Here is a 16,790-nt window from a genome sequence, read left to right on the forward strand (position 1 = left end):
TCAGAAATCAATAGATCTACTCCAATTGGTCAAATCTGGAACATGATTAGAAGTATATCTGGAAAAAATTCACAACACTCTATAAAGTACTTAATAAAAGACAATCAGACATTTACGTCCGAATGCAATATATCTGAAATAATGGCAAATCAATATTGTACCGCTTCTAGTGATGAAAACTATTCAGTAGAATTCTTAAATAAAAAACGATTTGAAGAAAATAAAGGAATACCAATAATCAATGACACTTCACCAATAAACAATCCTATAAGCTTGACTGAACTTATTGAAACTCTTAACTCCGTTAGAAATACTAGTCCAGGACCAGATAATATACCTGTGCTTTTTCTAAAGAACCTACCACTAGTAGGCCAAGAACTATTATTGCAACTATTCAATTTTATATGGATCAATAAGGTATTCCCACACATATGGCACTCATCAATCATAGTTCCAATACACAAACCAGGTAAACCTAAATTTGAAGCAGAATCCTATAGACCAATCTCTCTCACGAATGCAATGTGTAAGTTGCTAGAAAAGATCATTGCTAATCGACTCATGTGGTATATTGAACATAAACATCTTATTATACCCGAACAAAGTGGATTTAGGAAAAATAGATCAACATTAGATAACTTAATATCATTGGAATCAGAAATTCATGAAGCATTTATATGTAATCAAGAATGTTTAGCCATATTCTTTGATGTAAAAAAGGCTTTTGATACAGTATGGCGCTACGATATTTTAACCACACTCCACAATTGGAAGATTCACGGTAACATGTTTGCTTTTATTTCAAACTTTCTACGGGAACGATATTTCCAAGTTCGAATCAATAACCATTTGTCTGAATCTAAATTACAGAAAAATGGAATTCCACAGGGCTCGAATCTAAGCGTAGCACTATTTTTAATTGCTATTAACAATGTTGTGTCGGACTGCAATCGCACAATTAAAACTTTTTTGTATGCTGATGATCTGGTAATTCTAGCAAGAAATAAAAACATATTATCGGCTCATAATCGTATTTCTGCAGCTCTTAAGTCGATAGAATCGTGGTCTAACAATATTGGGCTCCAGTTTTCTAACACAAAAACAAAAGCTATACATTTTTCACGAAAATCAAATCCACAAAAGCTCCCAAATCTATTTTTAAACAATTCTCCTATAGAATACACAAAAGAAATAAAATTCCTAGGGATGCAACTGGACTCAAAATTAAGTTGGACAAGTCATATACACTCGCTAAGAGTATCGTGCCAAGCTGGACTAAACATTATGAAATCTGTGTCACATAAAAATTGGGGAGCAGATTTTCCAACTCTAATAAATTTATATAGAGCTTTAATTAGATCAAAACTGGACTACGGATGTGTTGTGTATAACACCGCAAACCAAGCATTGCTTAAAACTTTGGATACTCTTCAGAGTTCAGCCGTTAGACTTGCTCTAGGAGCATATTGCACCAGTCCTGTGGACAGTCTACTCTGTGAAGCTGGAGAGCCACCCTTAAACCTAAGAAGAAAATACTTAACTCTATCGTATGTCTCGAGTATAAAATCTAACCCAAAAAATCCAGCTCTTCATCATGCTGTTGCTAACAGGTTCCAGGAGGTCTATCGAAAAAGAAATAGGGGTCCTGTACCTTTCTATGAACGAGCTAATAGATACTTACTCGATTTTAATATTGAACTACCTCCCATTTATCCTATCTGTGAAATAAATTTATGTTTTCCTTGGGTTGTTCCCTCTCCGCTTTGTAACCTTAAACTTACAGCATATAACAAAAATAACGTGATACCAAATTTTTTTAAAACTCACTTTCTCCATGTTCTCACACAGTACAAAAATTACCATTTTATATACACAGACGCATCTAAGACCATAAATGGAGTAGGAGCATGTTTTGTGACATCCCATGAACATTCCATCTATAAATTATCTCCTAAGACAAATATTTTTACAGCAGAACTATTTGCCATCAATAAGGCCCTAACCTATATTCTAGAAAAAAAACTTCCCAAATCTCTTATAATATCTGATTCACTTAGTTGTCTGACATCAATTTCTCAGATTTATCCCTCTCATCCAACATTGCAGCAGATTAAGTTAATTTTATACCGTATATACCAAAACAATTTGACAGTAGAGTTCCTCTGGGTACCGTCACACGTTGGAATAGATGGTAACGAAAAGGCAGATAGTCTAGCTAGGTCCGCAGTAACCAATACAACCGCATCAGTGGAAAATCTAACGGTGCATTTGGATTTAAAACCTTACTTAAAATCAAAATTGTACGATGTTTGGCAAAACCAATGGAATAGAAGCACCACTAAATTGATAGAAATAAAATCTTCCGTCCTTCCATGGAACTCCTGGCCTTCAAAGCGACAACATCAAGTCCTATTAACACGTCTCAGATTAGGACACACTTCTACTACACATGAATACTTGTTGAAGAAAGAAGAGGAACCAGTGTGTTTTGTTTGTGAATGTAAAGTGACAGTGAAGCACATTTTGATTGAGTGTCCAATATACTCAGTGGAAAGACTATATCATCATTTTCCAAAAACATTAAAAGAACTTTTAGGAGAATCTAAATACGTAGCTGACTTGATAGAATTCTTGAAAACTATAAACCTTTTCAATAAAATTTAATACAATACATTAATAATTAAAATATATATTGTATACATTATTATGTAATTGATATTTTGTATATGCCTATGTATGTCTTTACCACTTTTGTATTTTTTAAAAAATTTTCCTGACATCTATGGTAATTACTTGTATATATTCATATATAATAATATATGTATATATATATATATATATATATATATATATATATATATATATATATATATATATGTATATATATATATATATATATATATATGTATATATATATATATATATATATATGTATATATATATATATATATATATATATGTATATATATATATATATATATATATATATATATATATATATATATATATATGTATATATGAATATTTATGTATAAATAACATTTGACTTTTTTACCTAAATCTATAAGAATAGCGTGTTGGTAAGATGTAAGTTGCTTTAACAAATTCTCGTAAGACATATGGTAATTCGGATATTTTGAAGTATCAGGAGGGGCAATATTCGCTACATATTTTTCTGCTAAAAACTGCCACACGTCACCTCTCTTTGCTCTAGGAACACCTTGACGAATTGCTTGTAGAAGCATCTGAGAGTCGACCTTAATTTGACTGCCTTCTTTGTTAGTTATGATTTCCCAAACTTCTAGTTCTCTTTGAACCATGCGCATTTCGTCGTACTCAAGTTTTATTCTTTTAACAGCCGATTCCTCTTGTTTAGCTGAAAAAAATTGTAAAAAATAAAAAAAAATTCATAAAGTTCAGTAAACATTTTGAGATATAGACACAAAAAAAAACATTTAAAAAAGATAATTTCATTTATATATTTTAATTTGAAACAATTTTAATTGAGTCTATTTTCACAGCCGAACTTTCTTATTTGTATGTTTTTTTTAATGTAAATGTAGTTTGAGATTTTTAATTATAGTATATATTTTAGCATTGCTTACTTTTTTTACCGAAATGCTCATTTCTTCATAGTGATATAAATATATCTATTTATTATTATCTAAACAGGGTGTGATGAATCTTTGATTTTTTTGTTACGGCTAAGTAATGTTTTATATAAAAATATTTACAAAACAAAACTGATGTATATCAAAGACGCCTATAATTTTAAAATATTTTTGATATTACACATTATACAATATACAATTAAATTATTTAATTTTCTTTATTTATTTTGTTTTAAATAGGACACTCTAAATATTAGTATTGTAGTTTTGGTATGGTAATTCATGCCAAGCATGATTCTTTTTGTAGATATTTAAAACAAAACAAAAATTATAAGAAATATAATCTGATTTTAGAAACATGCGTTATAATATTAAAGATGAAAATAAAAACGTATGCTAGTAAAAATAAAGTGAATTTATTAACTCATTCTTCTTCTTCTTCTTCTTCTAATGGCTCTACAACCCTTTGTGAGTCTTGGCCTGCTTAACAATGTTCTTCCATTCTGCCCTGTCGGATACTTTCCTTCGCCACTGCCTGATGTTCATGGTTTTAAGATCCCTCTCTACGTCGTCTATCCATCTTTTACGAGGCCTTCCTCTTGTTCTGTTTCCTTGGGGCTTCCATCTCTGGACTACTTTTACAGCTCGATTATCTGGCATTCTTTCTAGGTGACCAAGCCAGTTTAGTCTTTGTGACTTTACAAATCTGACAATATCTGCGCTCTGCATTAGTTCATCCAGCTCGTGATTCATTTTAATTCTCCACGAACCATCGCTGCATTGGGTTGGTCCAAATATCTTCCTTAGTATTTTGCGCTCAAATATTCTCAGTTGATTTTCATCAGTGGTTGAGAGGGTCCACGTTTCACATCCATATGTGACCACTGGTCTAATTACTGTTTTGTAGATTCTCAGCTTAGACTCACGATTCAGTAACTTACTTTTCATTAAGTCTTTGTATGCATAAAAGCACTTATTACCGCTAAGAATCCGTGCTTGTATTTCTTGACTGATGTTGTTGTTGTCATTTATTATTGAGCCTAGGTAGGGAAAAGTGGAGGCATATTTGTAGGTATGGTTGTCTACCTTCAGATTCTCATGTTCATTCGATTTTGTGCACTCCATATATTTTGTTTTGCTTTCATTTATATATAGACCAAACGTAGCAGCTTCTCGTTTCAGTTCTATAACTTTTTCGCTTAATACACTTTTGTTGCGGCTTATTATGGCAACATCATCCGCATATGCGCATATTTGCATAGATCTTGTATTAATACAGCCGTTTATATCCAGTTTTCTCACAACAGCTTCTAAAGTTAGATTAAAAAGTGTTGTTGATAAGGCATCCCCTTGTCTAACTCCATTTTCAATATCAAAGGCCTGCGTCATATCTCCATCTATTCTCACCATAGCTTTGGAACCCTCCTGAGTCATTCGTATAAGTTTAACCAACTTATTGGGTATCCCTAACATAGATAGTTGCTTTAACATCTTTTGTCGATCTACTCCATCAAACGCCTGTTTGAAATCGATATACAAGTTGTAAATAGGTATGTTATTAACTCATTATGTTATCAATAATATTTACCACACTAATAAATGTAATCGATATCCATAAATTAATTTTATTATAAAATGAAATAAACAACCAATTTAAAAATCTATCTTAGCAATTCTTAGCAAATAAATGAATTTATGATCGCTTTTCTTTACTGAATTTATCAGTAGTTAAATTGTATTTACGAGTAAGATTAGTTAAATAACTTTTTAATGTAAGCACCTACATTTTGAGAACGTATAAAGTTTGATTTAAACGAAGAAACGTTAAATGTATCCGAAAAATTACTTGAAATAAATCTACTTGTGTCACAAAAGCTCATAAATTGGTGTAGTTGACACGACTAACTCCACAGAACTACTTTTGTTAAGGTACATCAAAAATAAAGTATGAAACAACGAATCCACAACACGGAATAATATAAAAATTCGTATATAAAATGCCCTTGAGAGCGTTGGAACTGAAAGTCTACAAGACGTTCGGTAGTCCTTTATCTTACTTACTTACTTTAATCTTTCGTGTCCGGACATGTCATTCATATAATGTCATCCTAGTATAGTACTACGTCGGTTCCGTCTTTTCCACAGTCACAGTTTGCATTATCTTGGTCTATTTTTCTTTATTTTCCATATTTGATTTTACTGGAGTGACCCCTATTTTTATGCTATTCATAGTTTTCCAGGTTTTAAAGTCTAAAGATTGGCCGGTTCATTGAACCTGAGAAAAAGAAAAACATTCGGAAGGTTTATCCTGCACTGCTTTAAGAAAGCTTTTCTGGATTTCAGTTACTTTCGTTGTGTCGAGCTCTGTATAGGGCATGCCGCTTGTCCGTATTATGTTTAATTTTCTCTATGTTCTTTATAAATTTCTGCGTGTTAACAAATCTGTAAAACCTGCTGCTTTATATAGATTTAAGACTACAATATTGCTTCTTATAGATACCAAAACATTGCATCGTTTAGTTGACTTGTGTAAACCCAGCATTGCACAGGATAACCATAAGTTTTATTTTTCCCTTCAAGCCAAGAATGGACAAAAATACAAGAGGGTAAAGTATTAAAAATAGTAAAAATAGAGAAGCAGAATGTGACTAAAGTAAATAGTAAAAAATATGAAAAAGACTCAATTTTTAGTCATTCCAATTGACTTTATATTATATGAAATAATTTAGCATTTTTATACAGTACTATCTTATTTCAACAAATCTTTTTCCAAGTCAAGAGTAAGTACTCTTTTTCATTAATTGCTTCGACGAACGTCTATAAAATGTAGCAAAAAATGTGTATTTTTAAACGTCACAAACCAATTCATTTTTGTGACCTGATTGACAATATAAAAATGTTATTTTTACGCCTAGACATAGAAGTGAAGCAATTTTACGCCTAGTAGGCACAATAGTGTAAAAGTCAAAAGCTGAAAAGTTTCGTAAACTGCAGTGGACTTGGTAATCAACAATCTTTCGGTTATAGTGTTAGCAGTCCGTAAAATATCTACAGGAATACGCGATGCCGTGGATCTTCGAAATCAGACATTATACTCGTACTTTTGGGCGACAATAAGCACAAACCTTTACAAAACTGAACGAGTAGAACAAAACTCGGCGATTTTTCTTATTTATCAAGGTGACAATCAATAAAAGTAATCATAGTAACATAAAACGTATTTACAAAAAGGAGGTTAAACGTAGACATAGGTATCGGAGAAATTGTTCTTTTGCTGGTAAGAGCAAATAATGAAAATCTCCAGTAAATGCCTAACTGATAGTGACGAATAAGCCACAGCTGATCTAAAAATACAGCCAGCTCTGCCAACGAATCTTATCTCCTACGTCCATGAAGAAGTCGCGTAATCCCTGGAAATATATGGCGTATTATGGGGGTACTATACACAGCAGGAGGAGAGTGAAAGGCGGGTTCCGGCGCCTTTTAAAACATTTAAGTGAACCCTTAACAACCCGCACTAAGACAGCGTGGTAAGGTACGCCTCACAATCCCTAACATGAACGGGTCATTCAAATCATGGCCCTCATTCTCCTTAGGCCTAAATGGCCCTGATATGGATAGCTTTCAGGATTAATCTAGAAGGGCACAGGGTGCTAAGAATCTGCGGAGTCTAAACCGCTACCCAAATAAAACGAAAACGCTTTATATAGCGACTTATAACTGCCGCTCGCTATCAAATCAATCCAGACTTTTAGAACTAAAAAAAGAAACTGAAAATATAAAATGATACATCATAGTAGTTAGCGAAGTAAGACGGAAGATAAATAGCTATTGAAATTAGCGTCAGGAAATATATTCTACTACCGAGAACTACACTTCAGGTATTTAATTCGTGACTTTAATGCCAAAGTGAGAATGAGAAACGACAAGGAACAAGTCGTGGGAAATTCTGGAGTCGGTGAGAGAAATGGAAGGGGAGAGTGGTGAACTGTGAGAAAAGAGGAGAACCAAGACTGGTTCAGTTGGCACACTACCAAAATATGTGAATTTTATATACATCTTTAAGAAAAAATCGAACTGAAAATTGACTTCATTCTTACCGACAAGATTGCTACAATCAAAGATGTCAATATAATAAATGAATTTCAAACAGACAGGGTCCATAGACTAATCAGAGCAAAAATTGTTCTAGATCTGAAACTATAAAGAATAAAATTAATTACAAAACCAACAGTAATCGGTATAAATATTAAAAATCTAAAAGAAAACTATAATCGCTATCAAAGGACAGATGAAAGATTACATGGCCAAATCGACAGCTCTCAATTAAGGAAAATCATCATTGATAGTGCCAAAGAAATCGTATGACCTCAACAACAAAATAAACATAATAAACTATCCGACAAAACTGTAATAATCCTAAAACAAAAAAGGGAAATAAAAGTAAGCAAGCATAAACACGCCAATATAAATCGTTGTCTGGCAAGCTGCTTAACTTCAAACGCTTTTTGTACGGGGATCTTATGTGAGCTGGGTCGGCCAGTTCCGATCGGACCTATTAATGATATTTAAAATGCCTGAATACGATTCGATGCTTTCTGTGGTAATATAATAACATAGTTATTTTAACGGACGCTAATTTATTAAGTGATTTAGTACATTTAAAAGTTATTTACATGCATTAACATAATTTTTGAATATATGTTTTTCAATTTTAAAGCTCTTAAAATTATTGGGTAGGCCCGGCCTATCCTGCCTACCCCCAAAAGCCGCCACTGAAGAAATGTAAGTATGTAAGATATATTGTTTTTTCAATGAATTAGTTCTTAGTTCAACCAAAACTGTGTTATACTAGTCTTCGTTGTATGGGTCGATTGTGCAACGCAGAAATCAACTGTAGTGCATTTTTGTATATGGTTTATAAACATCTTAAATGCGCCACTTAATCGATTGGTGCATAATATCCGTTACTCTCCGTTAATAAACATAAAGTCAAAGCTGTTTACACACAGCCACTCAAGTAGCTCCAAGGTAGGTCAGACATTCCCCGGTCTTCGCACTTAGGAAAAAATACTTACAAAAAGTTTCCCATGTGCACACAAACGTCCAAAATTTAACTACTGAAACTTGTATCTATTACATAAATCTATTATCTATTAAAAACCAATAACTTTAAAAAACTGTATTTGCGCGATATTCCCCAAAGTACCTACGGGGTAATTCTGCGCAGAAATTAAATAAAGCTGTATTCTAAAAGAAATATTATAATAAAGTAAATATTGTAAACAAAACAAATTTCTTAATGAAAACATTAAAATAACACATTAAAAAGATAATTTTGTTTTCTAACTGTCTTCTGTTTGACCTTGGCACACATATCGCACGTATAATTAACTGCTGAATCCCAACCACTACATTCTGATTGAGCTCAATTCGAACACATTATAGAACGGTACCAAATTTCTTTGTTTCGTCCGATTTTGCTGCACACCAAACACTCCTCATTTTCTAATGTTAAACCTATATCATCTAGTTTATTATCATCAAAAAGCTTACGCTCATCCGAATTTTCAGACTCAGAATCATCCAAATATAATTTTATTCCTTCAGCTTTCTTGCCTACAGGTCGTTTCTTTGCTTTAGTAGCCAGTTTTTCTACGGTTACAATCATTATTTTCATTTTTTAGTTTTTTTGACCTTTTCAGCATTTCAGATTTCTCTTTTCTTGTTTGATTTCTAATTGAGTTTTTAGTGCCTTAAAAGTGAAAATTTCTGAGTGTTGTTTTGTACGTGATTTGGAACTTTTCTTAACAATTTTGTTAAAAATAGGAGCTAGCTTTTTAATAAGTACACAAGACTACGTTTTAACATGTCCTGACTTTCCAGGCTGGGGATCAGCTCACTGACTTGATTTTAATTTAACATAACAATTTCATGTCATCTGCAGTAAGTATTAATCTCCAAAGAAATGTGACTTCCATGGTTATCCAATATAAGAAGCACTGGATCTTTTTTCCAGGCCTTTATATGCCAACGAAAATGTTTTATCCAGTCGAAAAAGAACTCTTGATTTATCCAACCGTTTTTTTAACACCTGTATATTGGGCTCCAATTGAACCAGCACTTATTAATTGCAGATTCATACGTATTCGAGGGAATATGAATATGGGAGGGACAAACTGTCCTAAAGCATTTACAGCGCATGCTATGGTAACATTTTTCGCTCTCTCCCAAGATATTACGGATCCTACTTGTTTTTGATCTTTTGGTGCCAAAATTTTTGATGGTTTCTGGACTGTAGAAATGCCCGTTTCATCTACATTAAAAACGCGACTCTCAGGAAATTGGAACTTTTTGATAACTGTGGGCAGATTGTTAAAAAATCTTTCAACCTCATTTTTATTAAATGCAGAAATGCTGTTTTGTACCTTTGGGCTTTCTAACACTATTGTCTGGATGACTTTAAAAAGAGTTCTAACCAATCTTCAGCAGTGATTTTCTTTATCGAGTCGCAATGGTGTTTTATTTTATTCGCTTCAGCAAAATGGTATATTAAACGCCTTAGTTCTGCTGGTGTGGATCCAAAAAACATATTCGCCAATTTTTTAACATGGTTGGCTATGGTAGATTCCTGTTCATCATTAAAAATTGGTTTTGTGCCAAGTTTTATCTTTTTTTAGCTATTGATTGTTTACCAGTGATAGCAGAGTTTAGTTTATCTTTTGTCCATTTTGATCTTTCAGTTTTCCGAACGTAAGCTCGTGGCATTTTAAAACCTAAAAAGCATTACAAACACTATATCAGCATAAATTCTCACACAGGGTAATACCGCGCAGCGTGATATTACCCCGATACAGCTGCGCGTTATTCCCCCTAGATGAGTAACCTAACTTGTTCGTTAATGACTAAATACAATGCACTGTTTATATTAAAAGCACTTACCACTTTTTAAACATTATTCGAAAATTACATTAACGTCTTAAAAAAAAAATTGGCGACTTTGTCCAATCCAACACTACGAATGCAGTTATATTACAAGCATGTGCTCGGCTAGCAAATACGAGACTGCCCGCTGTGTTGAATGTTGAAATACTTATGCCGTGTTGGCAAGATACTGATGCGCAAAAATCTCCCGTGCGTGGAATTCCCCCGGTCTCCCGTATACGCACATATTATGACAGTCTATCTTGTTCTTGATATACAACGTATAAATATTCGTAAGAGGTATTTTATAAGAAAACGATAAATTCCACATGTCACAGTTTTTTAGAAGACCCAATACAAACAAAAATATTTTAGAAATATTCGAGTTGTCATCTTTATCACACATTTTATTTTATCTTGCAAAAAATGTATTAGTTAAATATAATTGCATGGGATTTGATATTTTACATCGTTAAATTATGCTGTTTCCCGTTTCTGCTTACTGACAACTTACCTCTAATTAAACTTTGATCAGATAAAAGGCATATATCGAGCACAGTTTAATTAAATCTTGCCCAAGTACTTTCGATCCCTAGATCATCTTCAGGGGCATCTGAAATAAGCCAAGAAACGTTTTTTATAACCAAAGAAATTGAATAACTTCGATAAAAACTCGAAGTTTTATGGTTGAAAAAAGGTTTTTTATATGATTAACGTTTATAGACTTACTTCGTCAATTGTGGCCTATCCGGCAAGAACAAGATGTCATAAACATAAAATTGTACATTACACTACACTACAAATAGACAAACAAACACTTTAAAATAATTTAAGGGAGGCTACATTGCTTGAAGAAGTCGGAGACAGAATGGCTCCTGATCTAACGGAAATGTTGGGGTGACATGTGACAAATGACAACTTGGATGAGCAGTCACAATCATAGATATGTGATCTGCACCTTTTACAATTCTATGAAACTAAGTATTGACCGAAAGTCCAACTGACACTACTATAGGAGATCACTGATGAAAAATAAAAATTATATAGAATATTTTTAAGTAAATTGAATAATCCAGATCTCACACTCAAACATGTCTGTAATAATTAAGGTGTTAGTTTGAGAGCAACTGAAATAGACGAAAAGTAAGAATGCAAGAAGCGGACTAAACAATATGTTAAACAGTGGGTGGTTGACTACAATAAAATGGTCTACCAAGCACTATCTGTAATATAGAAAGGAAGAGATCTGACTATGTAATTAAAATACTAATAATTGAAAATCAAAATGGAAAGCAAAATATATAAATGGGGTGTAATCCAAGTAGTTCAGTTGAACCCACAGTCAATGGTATAACTATAAAATTACTATGGATGTGCTCAGTGCAGGAAGTCTAAACAGTCGAGCTGGGTCCCCTACGAGGTGAAGCTGTAATAAAGTTTTTAAAAATAGGTTTAAATTTAGTACAATTTAAATTAATTTGAGTATTAAGACAGTGAGAGTTTTCATTCGTTTCCCTTGTAATTTCCAAATCTTCCAATAAATCCAACTCCATATAGTTTTTCTTTCTACTAATGTCATGTAAGATAGATGAACCAGTGTTGATGTTAAAATGACATTAGTAGAACATTACATGACATTAGTAGAAAGAAAAACTATATGGAGTTGGATTTATTGGAAGATTTGGAAATTACAAGGGAAACGAATGAAAACTCTCACTGTCTTAATACTCAAATTAATTTAAATTGTACTAAATTTAAACCTATTTTTAAAAACTTTATTACAGCTTCACCTCGTAGGGGACCCAGCTCGACTGTTTAGACTTCCTGCACTGAGCACATCCATAGTAATTTTATAGTTATACCATTGACTGTGGGTTCAACTGAACTACTTGGATTACACCCCATTTATATATTTTGCTTTCCATTTTGATTTTCAATTATTAGTATTTTAATTACATAGTCAGATCTCTTCCTTTCTATATTACAGATAGTGCTTGGTAGACCATTTTATTGTAGTCAACCACCCACTGTTTAACATATTGTTTAGTCCGCTTCTTGCATTCTTACTTTTCGTCTATTTCAGTTGCTCTCAAACTAACACCTTAATTATTACAGACATGTTTGAGTGTGAGATCTGGATTATTCAATTTACTTAAAAATATTCTATATAATTTTTATTTTTCATCAGTGATCTCCTATAGTAGTGTCAGTTGGACTTTCGGTCAATACTTAGTTTCATAGAATTGTAAAAGGTGCAGATCACATATCTATGATTGTGACTGCTCATCCAAGTTGTCATTTGTCACATGTCACCCCAACATTTCCGTTAGATCAGGAGCCATTCTGTCTCCGACTTCTTCAAGCAATGTAGCCTCCCTTAAATTATTTTAAAGTGTTTGTTTGTCTATTTGTAGTGTAGTGTAATGTACAATTTTATGTTTATGACATCTTGTTCTTGCCGGATAGGCCACAATTGACGAAGTAAGTCTATAAACGTTAATCATATAAAAAACCTTTTTTCAACCATAAAACTTCGAGTTTTTATCGAAGTTATTCAATTTCTTTGGTTATAAAAAACGTTTCTTGGCTTATTTCAGATGCCCCTGAAGATGATCTAGGGATCGAAAGTACTTGGGCAAGATTTAATTAAACTGTGCTCGATATATGCCTTTTATCTGATCAAAGTTCATTTATTCGAGCATTCAACCTTATATTTATTTACCTCTAATTGTTGCATTTTCCTTTTCCATTCTCACTAACAAAATAGCTTGATATATTGATTTCTTCCATAACATTCGTAGCTCTTCTTTTGTCATTTTCCTATCAGATCTCCGAGAGGGGTCCTGCTTTACAGTGGCTACTCTTTTGATTATTGCTTGTCTCCAAGAACCAACATCTTGTTTATTCGCCGATTCATGGCCGTAAAAGTTTGATTTTGGACTATTTCCAACTTTTAGAAAACTAAAAGAAAATATGTTATAAAATAAAATTTTCTGAGCTGAGGGTCTTATTTTAAAATTTATTAGTTTAAATTTAGTTAATATTTAATACTATTATTAAGGTAGCTTACATGTCCATCATCGGTGATTTTGCTTCTTTTTCAATTCGTATACCTTTTTCTAGAGATCCGGAATAATTATGTGAATCTGTTATATCAGCCTGTGATCCTATTGTAGATGTTTGTGATCTACAACCATCAGATTCTCTATCAGAAAGATCACTTGCATTGGATGAAGTTTCCTAAAAGCCGAATTCGTGTATATCGCAGATATATAAGAATACTATTTAATATTAATTTATTATCAATAAAAATTTAAAGCAACTATGTATTTGAGAACATTTTTGGTAAAAATTAATAATGAAATAGACAAATATATGTAGCTATATACAAAAAAATATGTTTAGGCATATGATACTAAGTATTACTATAAGTCCAAGATGCCAAATACGATTTGGCACTGCAGCAAACGTTTAATGCTTCATAGTATCTAACACAGTCTATATTATTGTGCAAATAAATGTGATCATTAACAATTTCTGTATTATTTCAACTTAGCCACTTCCCATAACCTACCATTCTGCATTAAGTTATTGCTAATCAGTGGCGGGTATAAGGGGGGGGTCAAGGGGTCATGACCCCTCCCAAACAAAATTAAACATCAATCAAATAAGCTGGAAGTCAAAAGTTGAAATGATTCAAACTCGTTTATTCTAGGGGTAAGTGTAGAATTATGCGGGAGCCTTTTTCCATTGGTCTTTAAAAAAATCACCTGTTTTGAATATAGTAATACCTCGACTTGATCATATATATGATCAAGCAACAACATCCATCAAAATAGATGAACAAACGGAGCCCATTAAGATACGTCGAGAAGACAGGGTAACACTATATCACCCAAACTATTTAATCAAGCTTTGGAAGACGTTGTGAGGAAATTACAATGGGAAAAACGGGGTATTAACATAAATGGCCAATACTTGAATCACTTAAGATATGCAGAAACAGGTCTACAAATGAATTATAATAAAACGAAAATTATGACCAACTAACCAGAGGAATTAATAATTACAATTGCACAATCAACTATAGAACAAGTAAAAGAATATGTATATTTGGGACAACTAATTAAATTAAATAAAGAAAATCAGACCGGAGAAATAAAGAGAAGGATACGGTTGGCTTGGGTATCCTTCGGAAAACTTTCCTATATACTAAAAAAATAGAAAATACCATCAAAATTTAAAAACAAGACTCTTTAACCAATGTATACTTCCTGTTCTCACCTACAGTTCTCAAACTTGGACGTTTACAAAGGAAAACATGGAAAAAATAGCAAATACCCAAAGAGCCATGAAAAGGCACATGCTGAACATCAGGCTATTAGACAAGAAAAGAAATACTTGGATCCGCAACAAAACAAAAGTGACCGATGTATTAACGCAGATAGCAAAACTTAAGTGGAAGTTCGCTGGACATACCATAAGACAGAAAGACGACAGATGGAATAAGATGATTATACACTGGAGACCATATAGTTACAAACGAAAAAGAGGAAGGCCACAAATGCGATGGTCAGATGACTTGAAGAAACACGCAGGCCCGAAGTGGATACAAACTGCCTACAATAGAGAGACGTGGAAGAAGGAAGGGGAGGCCTATGTCCAAAATTGGACAGCAAGGGCTGTATAGATAGATAGAATACCTCGACTAACGCTACCCCTACTTCCGCGAATTCAGAGTTACGCAATTTTCAAATTTTGTCAATTCGTCATTTGAGTGCCAGAAAATCGTTCGATTATCGATGAGATAGAATTACCGCTCAGATATTGTTGCTCATTCAATGTACATGACATGACTTTTCGCACGAAATCAGCTCATTTTTACTTTGTATTAGATATTTCTTATCTTCAGTTTTGTCTACGAATTGGTTGTTTGTAATTTGAATACGTATTATAATTGTTGAGACTGTGTGCTACATTTTATAATTTATCTATAATAAATATCAAAGTGAATATTGTTGTTGCAGTAGCTCTGTCTGATACGTTAGTGAATACAAATAAAGGAACTGGGGGCTACTGTCCAAGGTATTTGTGAAACTCGTTGGGTTGAAAGGCATGAAGGTTATCTTCAGTCCAGGACGAATCAATCATCAAAATATACAACGCTCTTGAAGCAATTTCTTCGTGAAAGGACAGTAAAATGTCAGCTGATGCATTTTCATTAACGCAAACTATTAGGAGGAGCCCAGAATTTCTCATTTCAGTAGTATGTCTTAGTGATATTTTAGGTACAAATGTATCACTTAGTCGTCTTCTTTAGTCACCAAAATTAGATTCAAAGAAGGTTACTGAGGCCATAGAGGGCACTAAATGCATCCTTCAAAATAAAATATCAAATGCTGAATCTGTTTTTAGCAAACTATACTATGAAGTAAAGGTAATAGCTAAACAACTAGACATTTAATTAAAGATCCCTAGTATAGTTTCCCATCAAAACTGTCGTCAAAACCAACCTGCTAAATCTTGAGAAAAATATTTCCGAAAATCTATTTATTTACTCCTTTTAGACAATATCTTATTTATATATCAATATATCAATCTCTGGATTTAGAAGAACGTATTTCACTGAAAGTTATTTCTAAGTCTTATAAGAATCTATTTAATCTTCTAGTTGTTTTACCTAAAACTGATAACACACCAGAAGATAAAGTTCCATTAAAAAATTGTTGACACCTTCCAGGGTATTATTGGACCATCTACTGCATATTCCACAGTAGAACAAGAGTTTTCACTGCGGATTCAAAAGTGGAAAAGAGTCGTGCAGAATAATGGAAAACTTCTTGATTCTATTTTAGAGGTATTAAAAAACTGCGATATTCATATGTAATCAAATATCAGAATATTTCTGCCAATATTAATTACACTGCCAGTCAGTGCAGCAACTGCAGAGCGTAGTTTTTCTACGCTTAAGCGTCTAAAGACTTGGCTTAAAAATAGAACTTCGGAGAAAGGCTTAACTGCTTTAGCTTTCATCAATGTGCATACTAAAATTTCTCTAGATGTTGATGCAATCATAGAACGATTTGCTAAATCAGATAGGCGAAAAGAATACATTCTATAAAATTATATTTACTTTTTATTATATAATATTTACGTGATGTATATATTATTCGTGAGAAAAATTTCAATATCGAGTAAAAAAATGTTCCCTTACATGAGGCACAAATCATATCAATCGTAAAGGTGCAAAAATCT

General features: G+C 32.8%; 1 protein-coding gene across 5 annotated transcripts in view; it reads right to left on the reverse strand.

Annotated features, from left to right (window-relative positions):
* The window catches only part of LOC140441359 (TBC1 domain family member 1-like), a 515,776-nt gene that overhangs the window by 12,940 nt on the left and 486,046 nt on the right, over positions 1 to 16,790 (reverse strand). For all 5 annotated transcript variants that reach the window (XM_072532029.1, XM_072532030.1, XM_072532033.1 and 2 more), the window contains 3 exons: positions 13,606 to 13,775; positions 13,258 to 13,496; positions 3,056 to 3,376 (listed from right to left, as the gene is read on the reverse strand). In XM_072532029.1, coding sequence (XP_072388130.1) covers positions 3,056 to 3,376; positions 13,258 to 13,496; positions 13,606 to 13,775 — 730 coding nt within the window. The remainder of the gene's footprint in view (positions 1 to 3,055; positions 3,377 to 13,257; positions 13,497 to 13,605; positions 13,776 to 16,790) is intronic.

This window comes from Diabrotica undecimpunctata, chromosome 5 (assembly GCF_040954645.1).
Source record: "Diabrotica undecimpunctata isolate CICGRU chromosome 5, icDiaUnde3, whole genome shotgun sequence".
Lineage (NCBI taxonomy): Eukaryota > Metazoa > Arthropoda > Insecta > Coleoptera > Chrysomelidae > Diabrotica > Diabrotica undecimpunctata.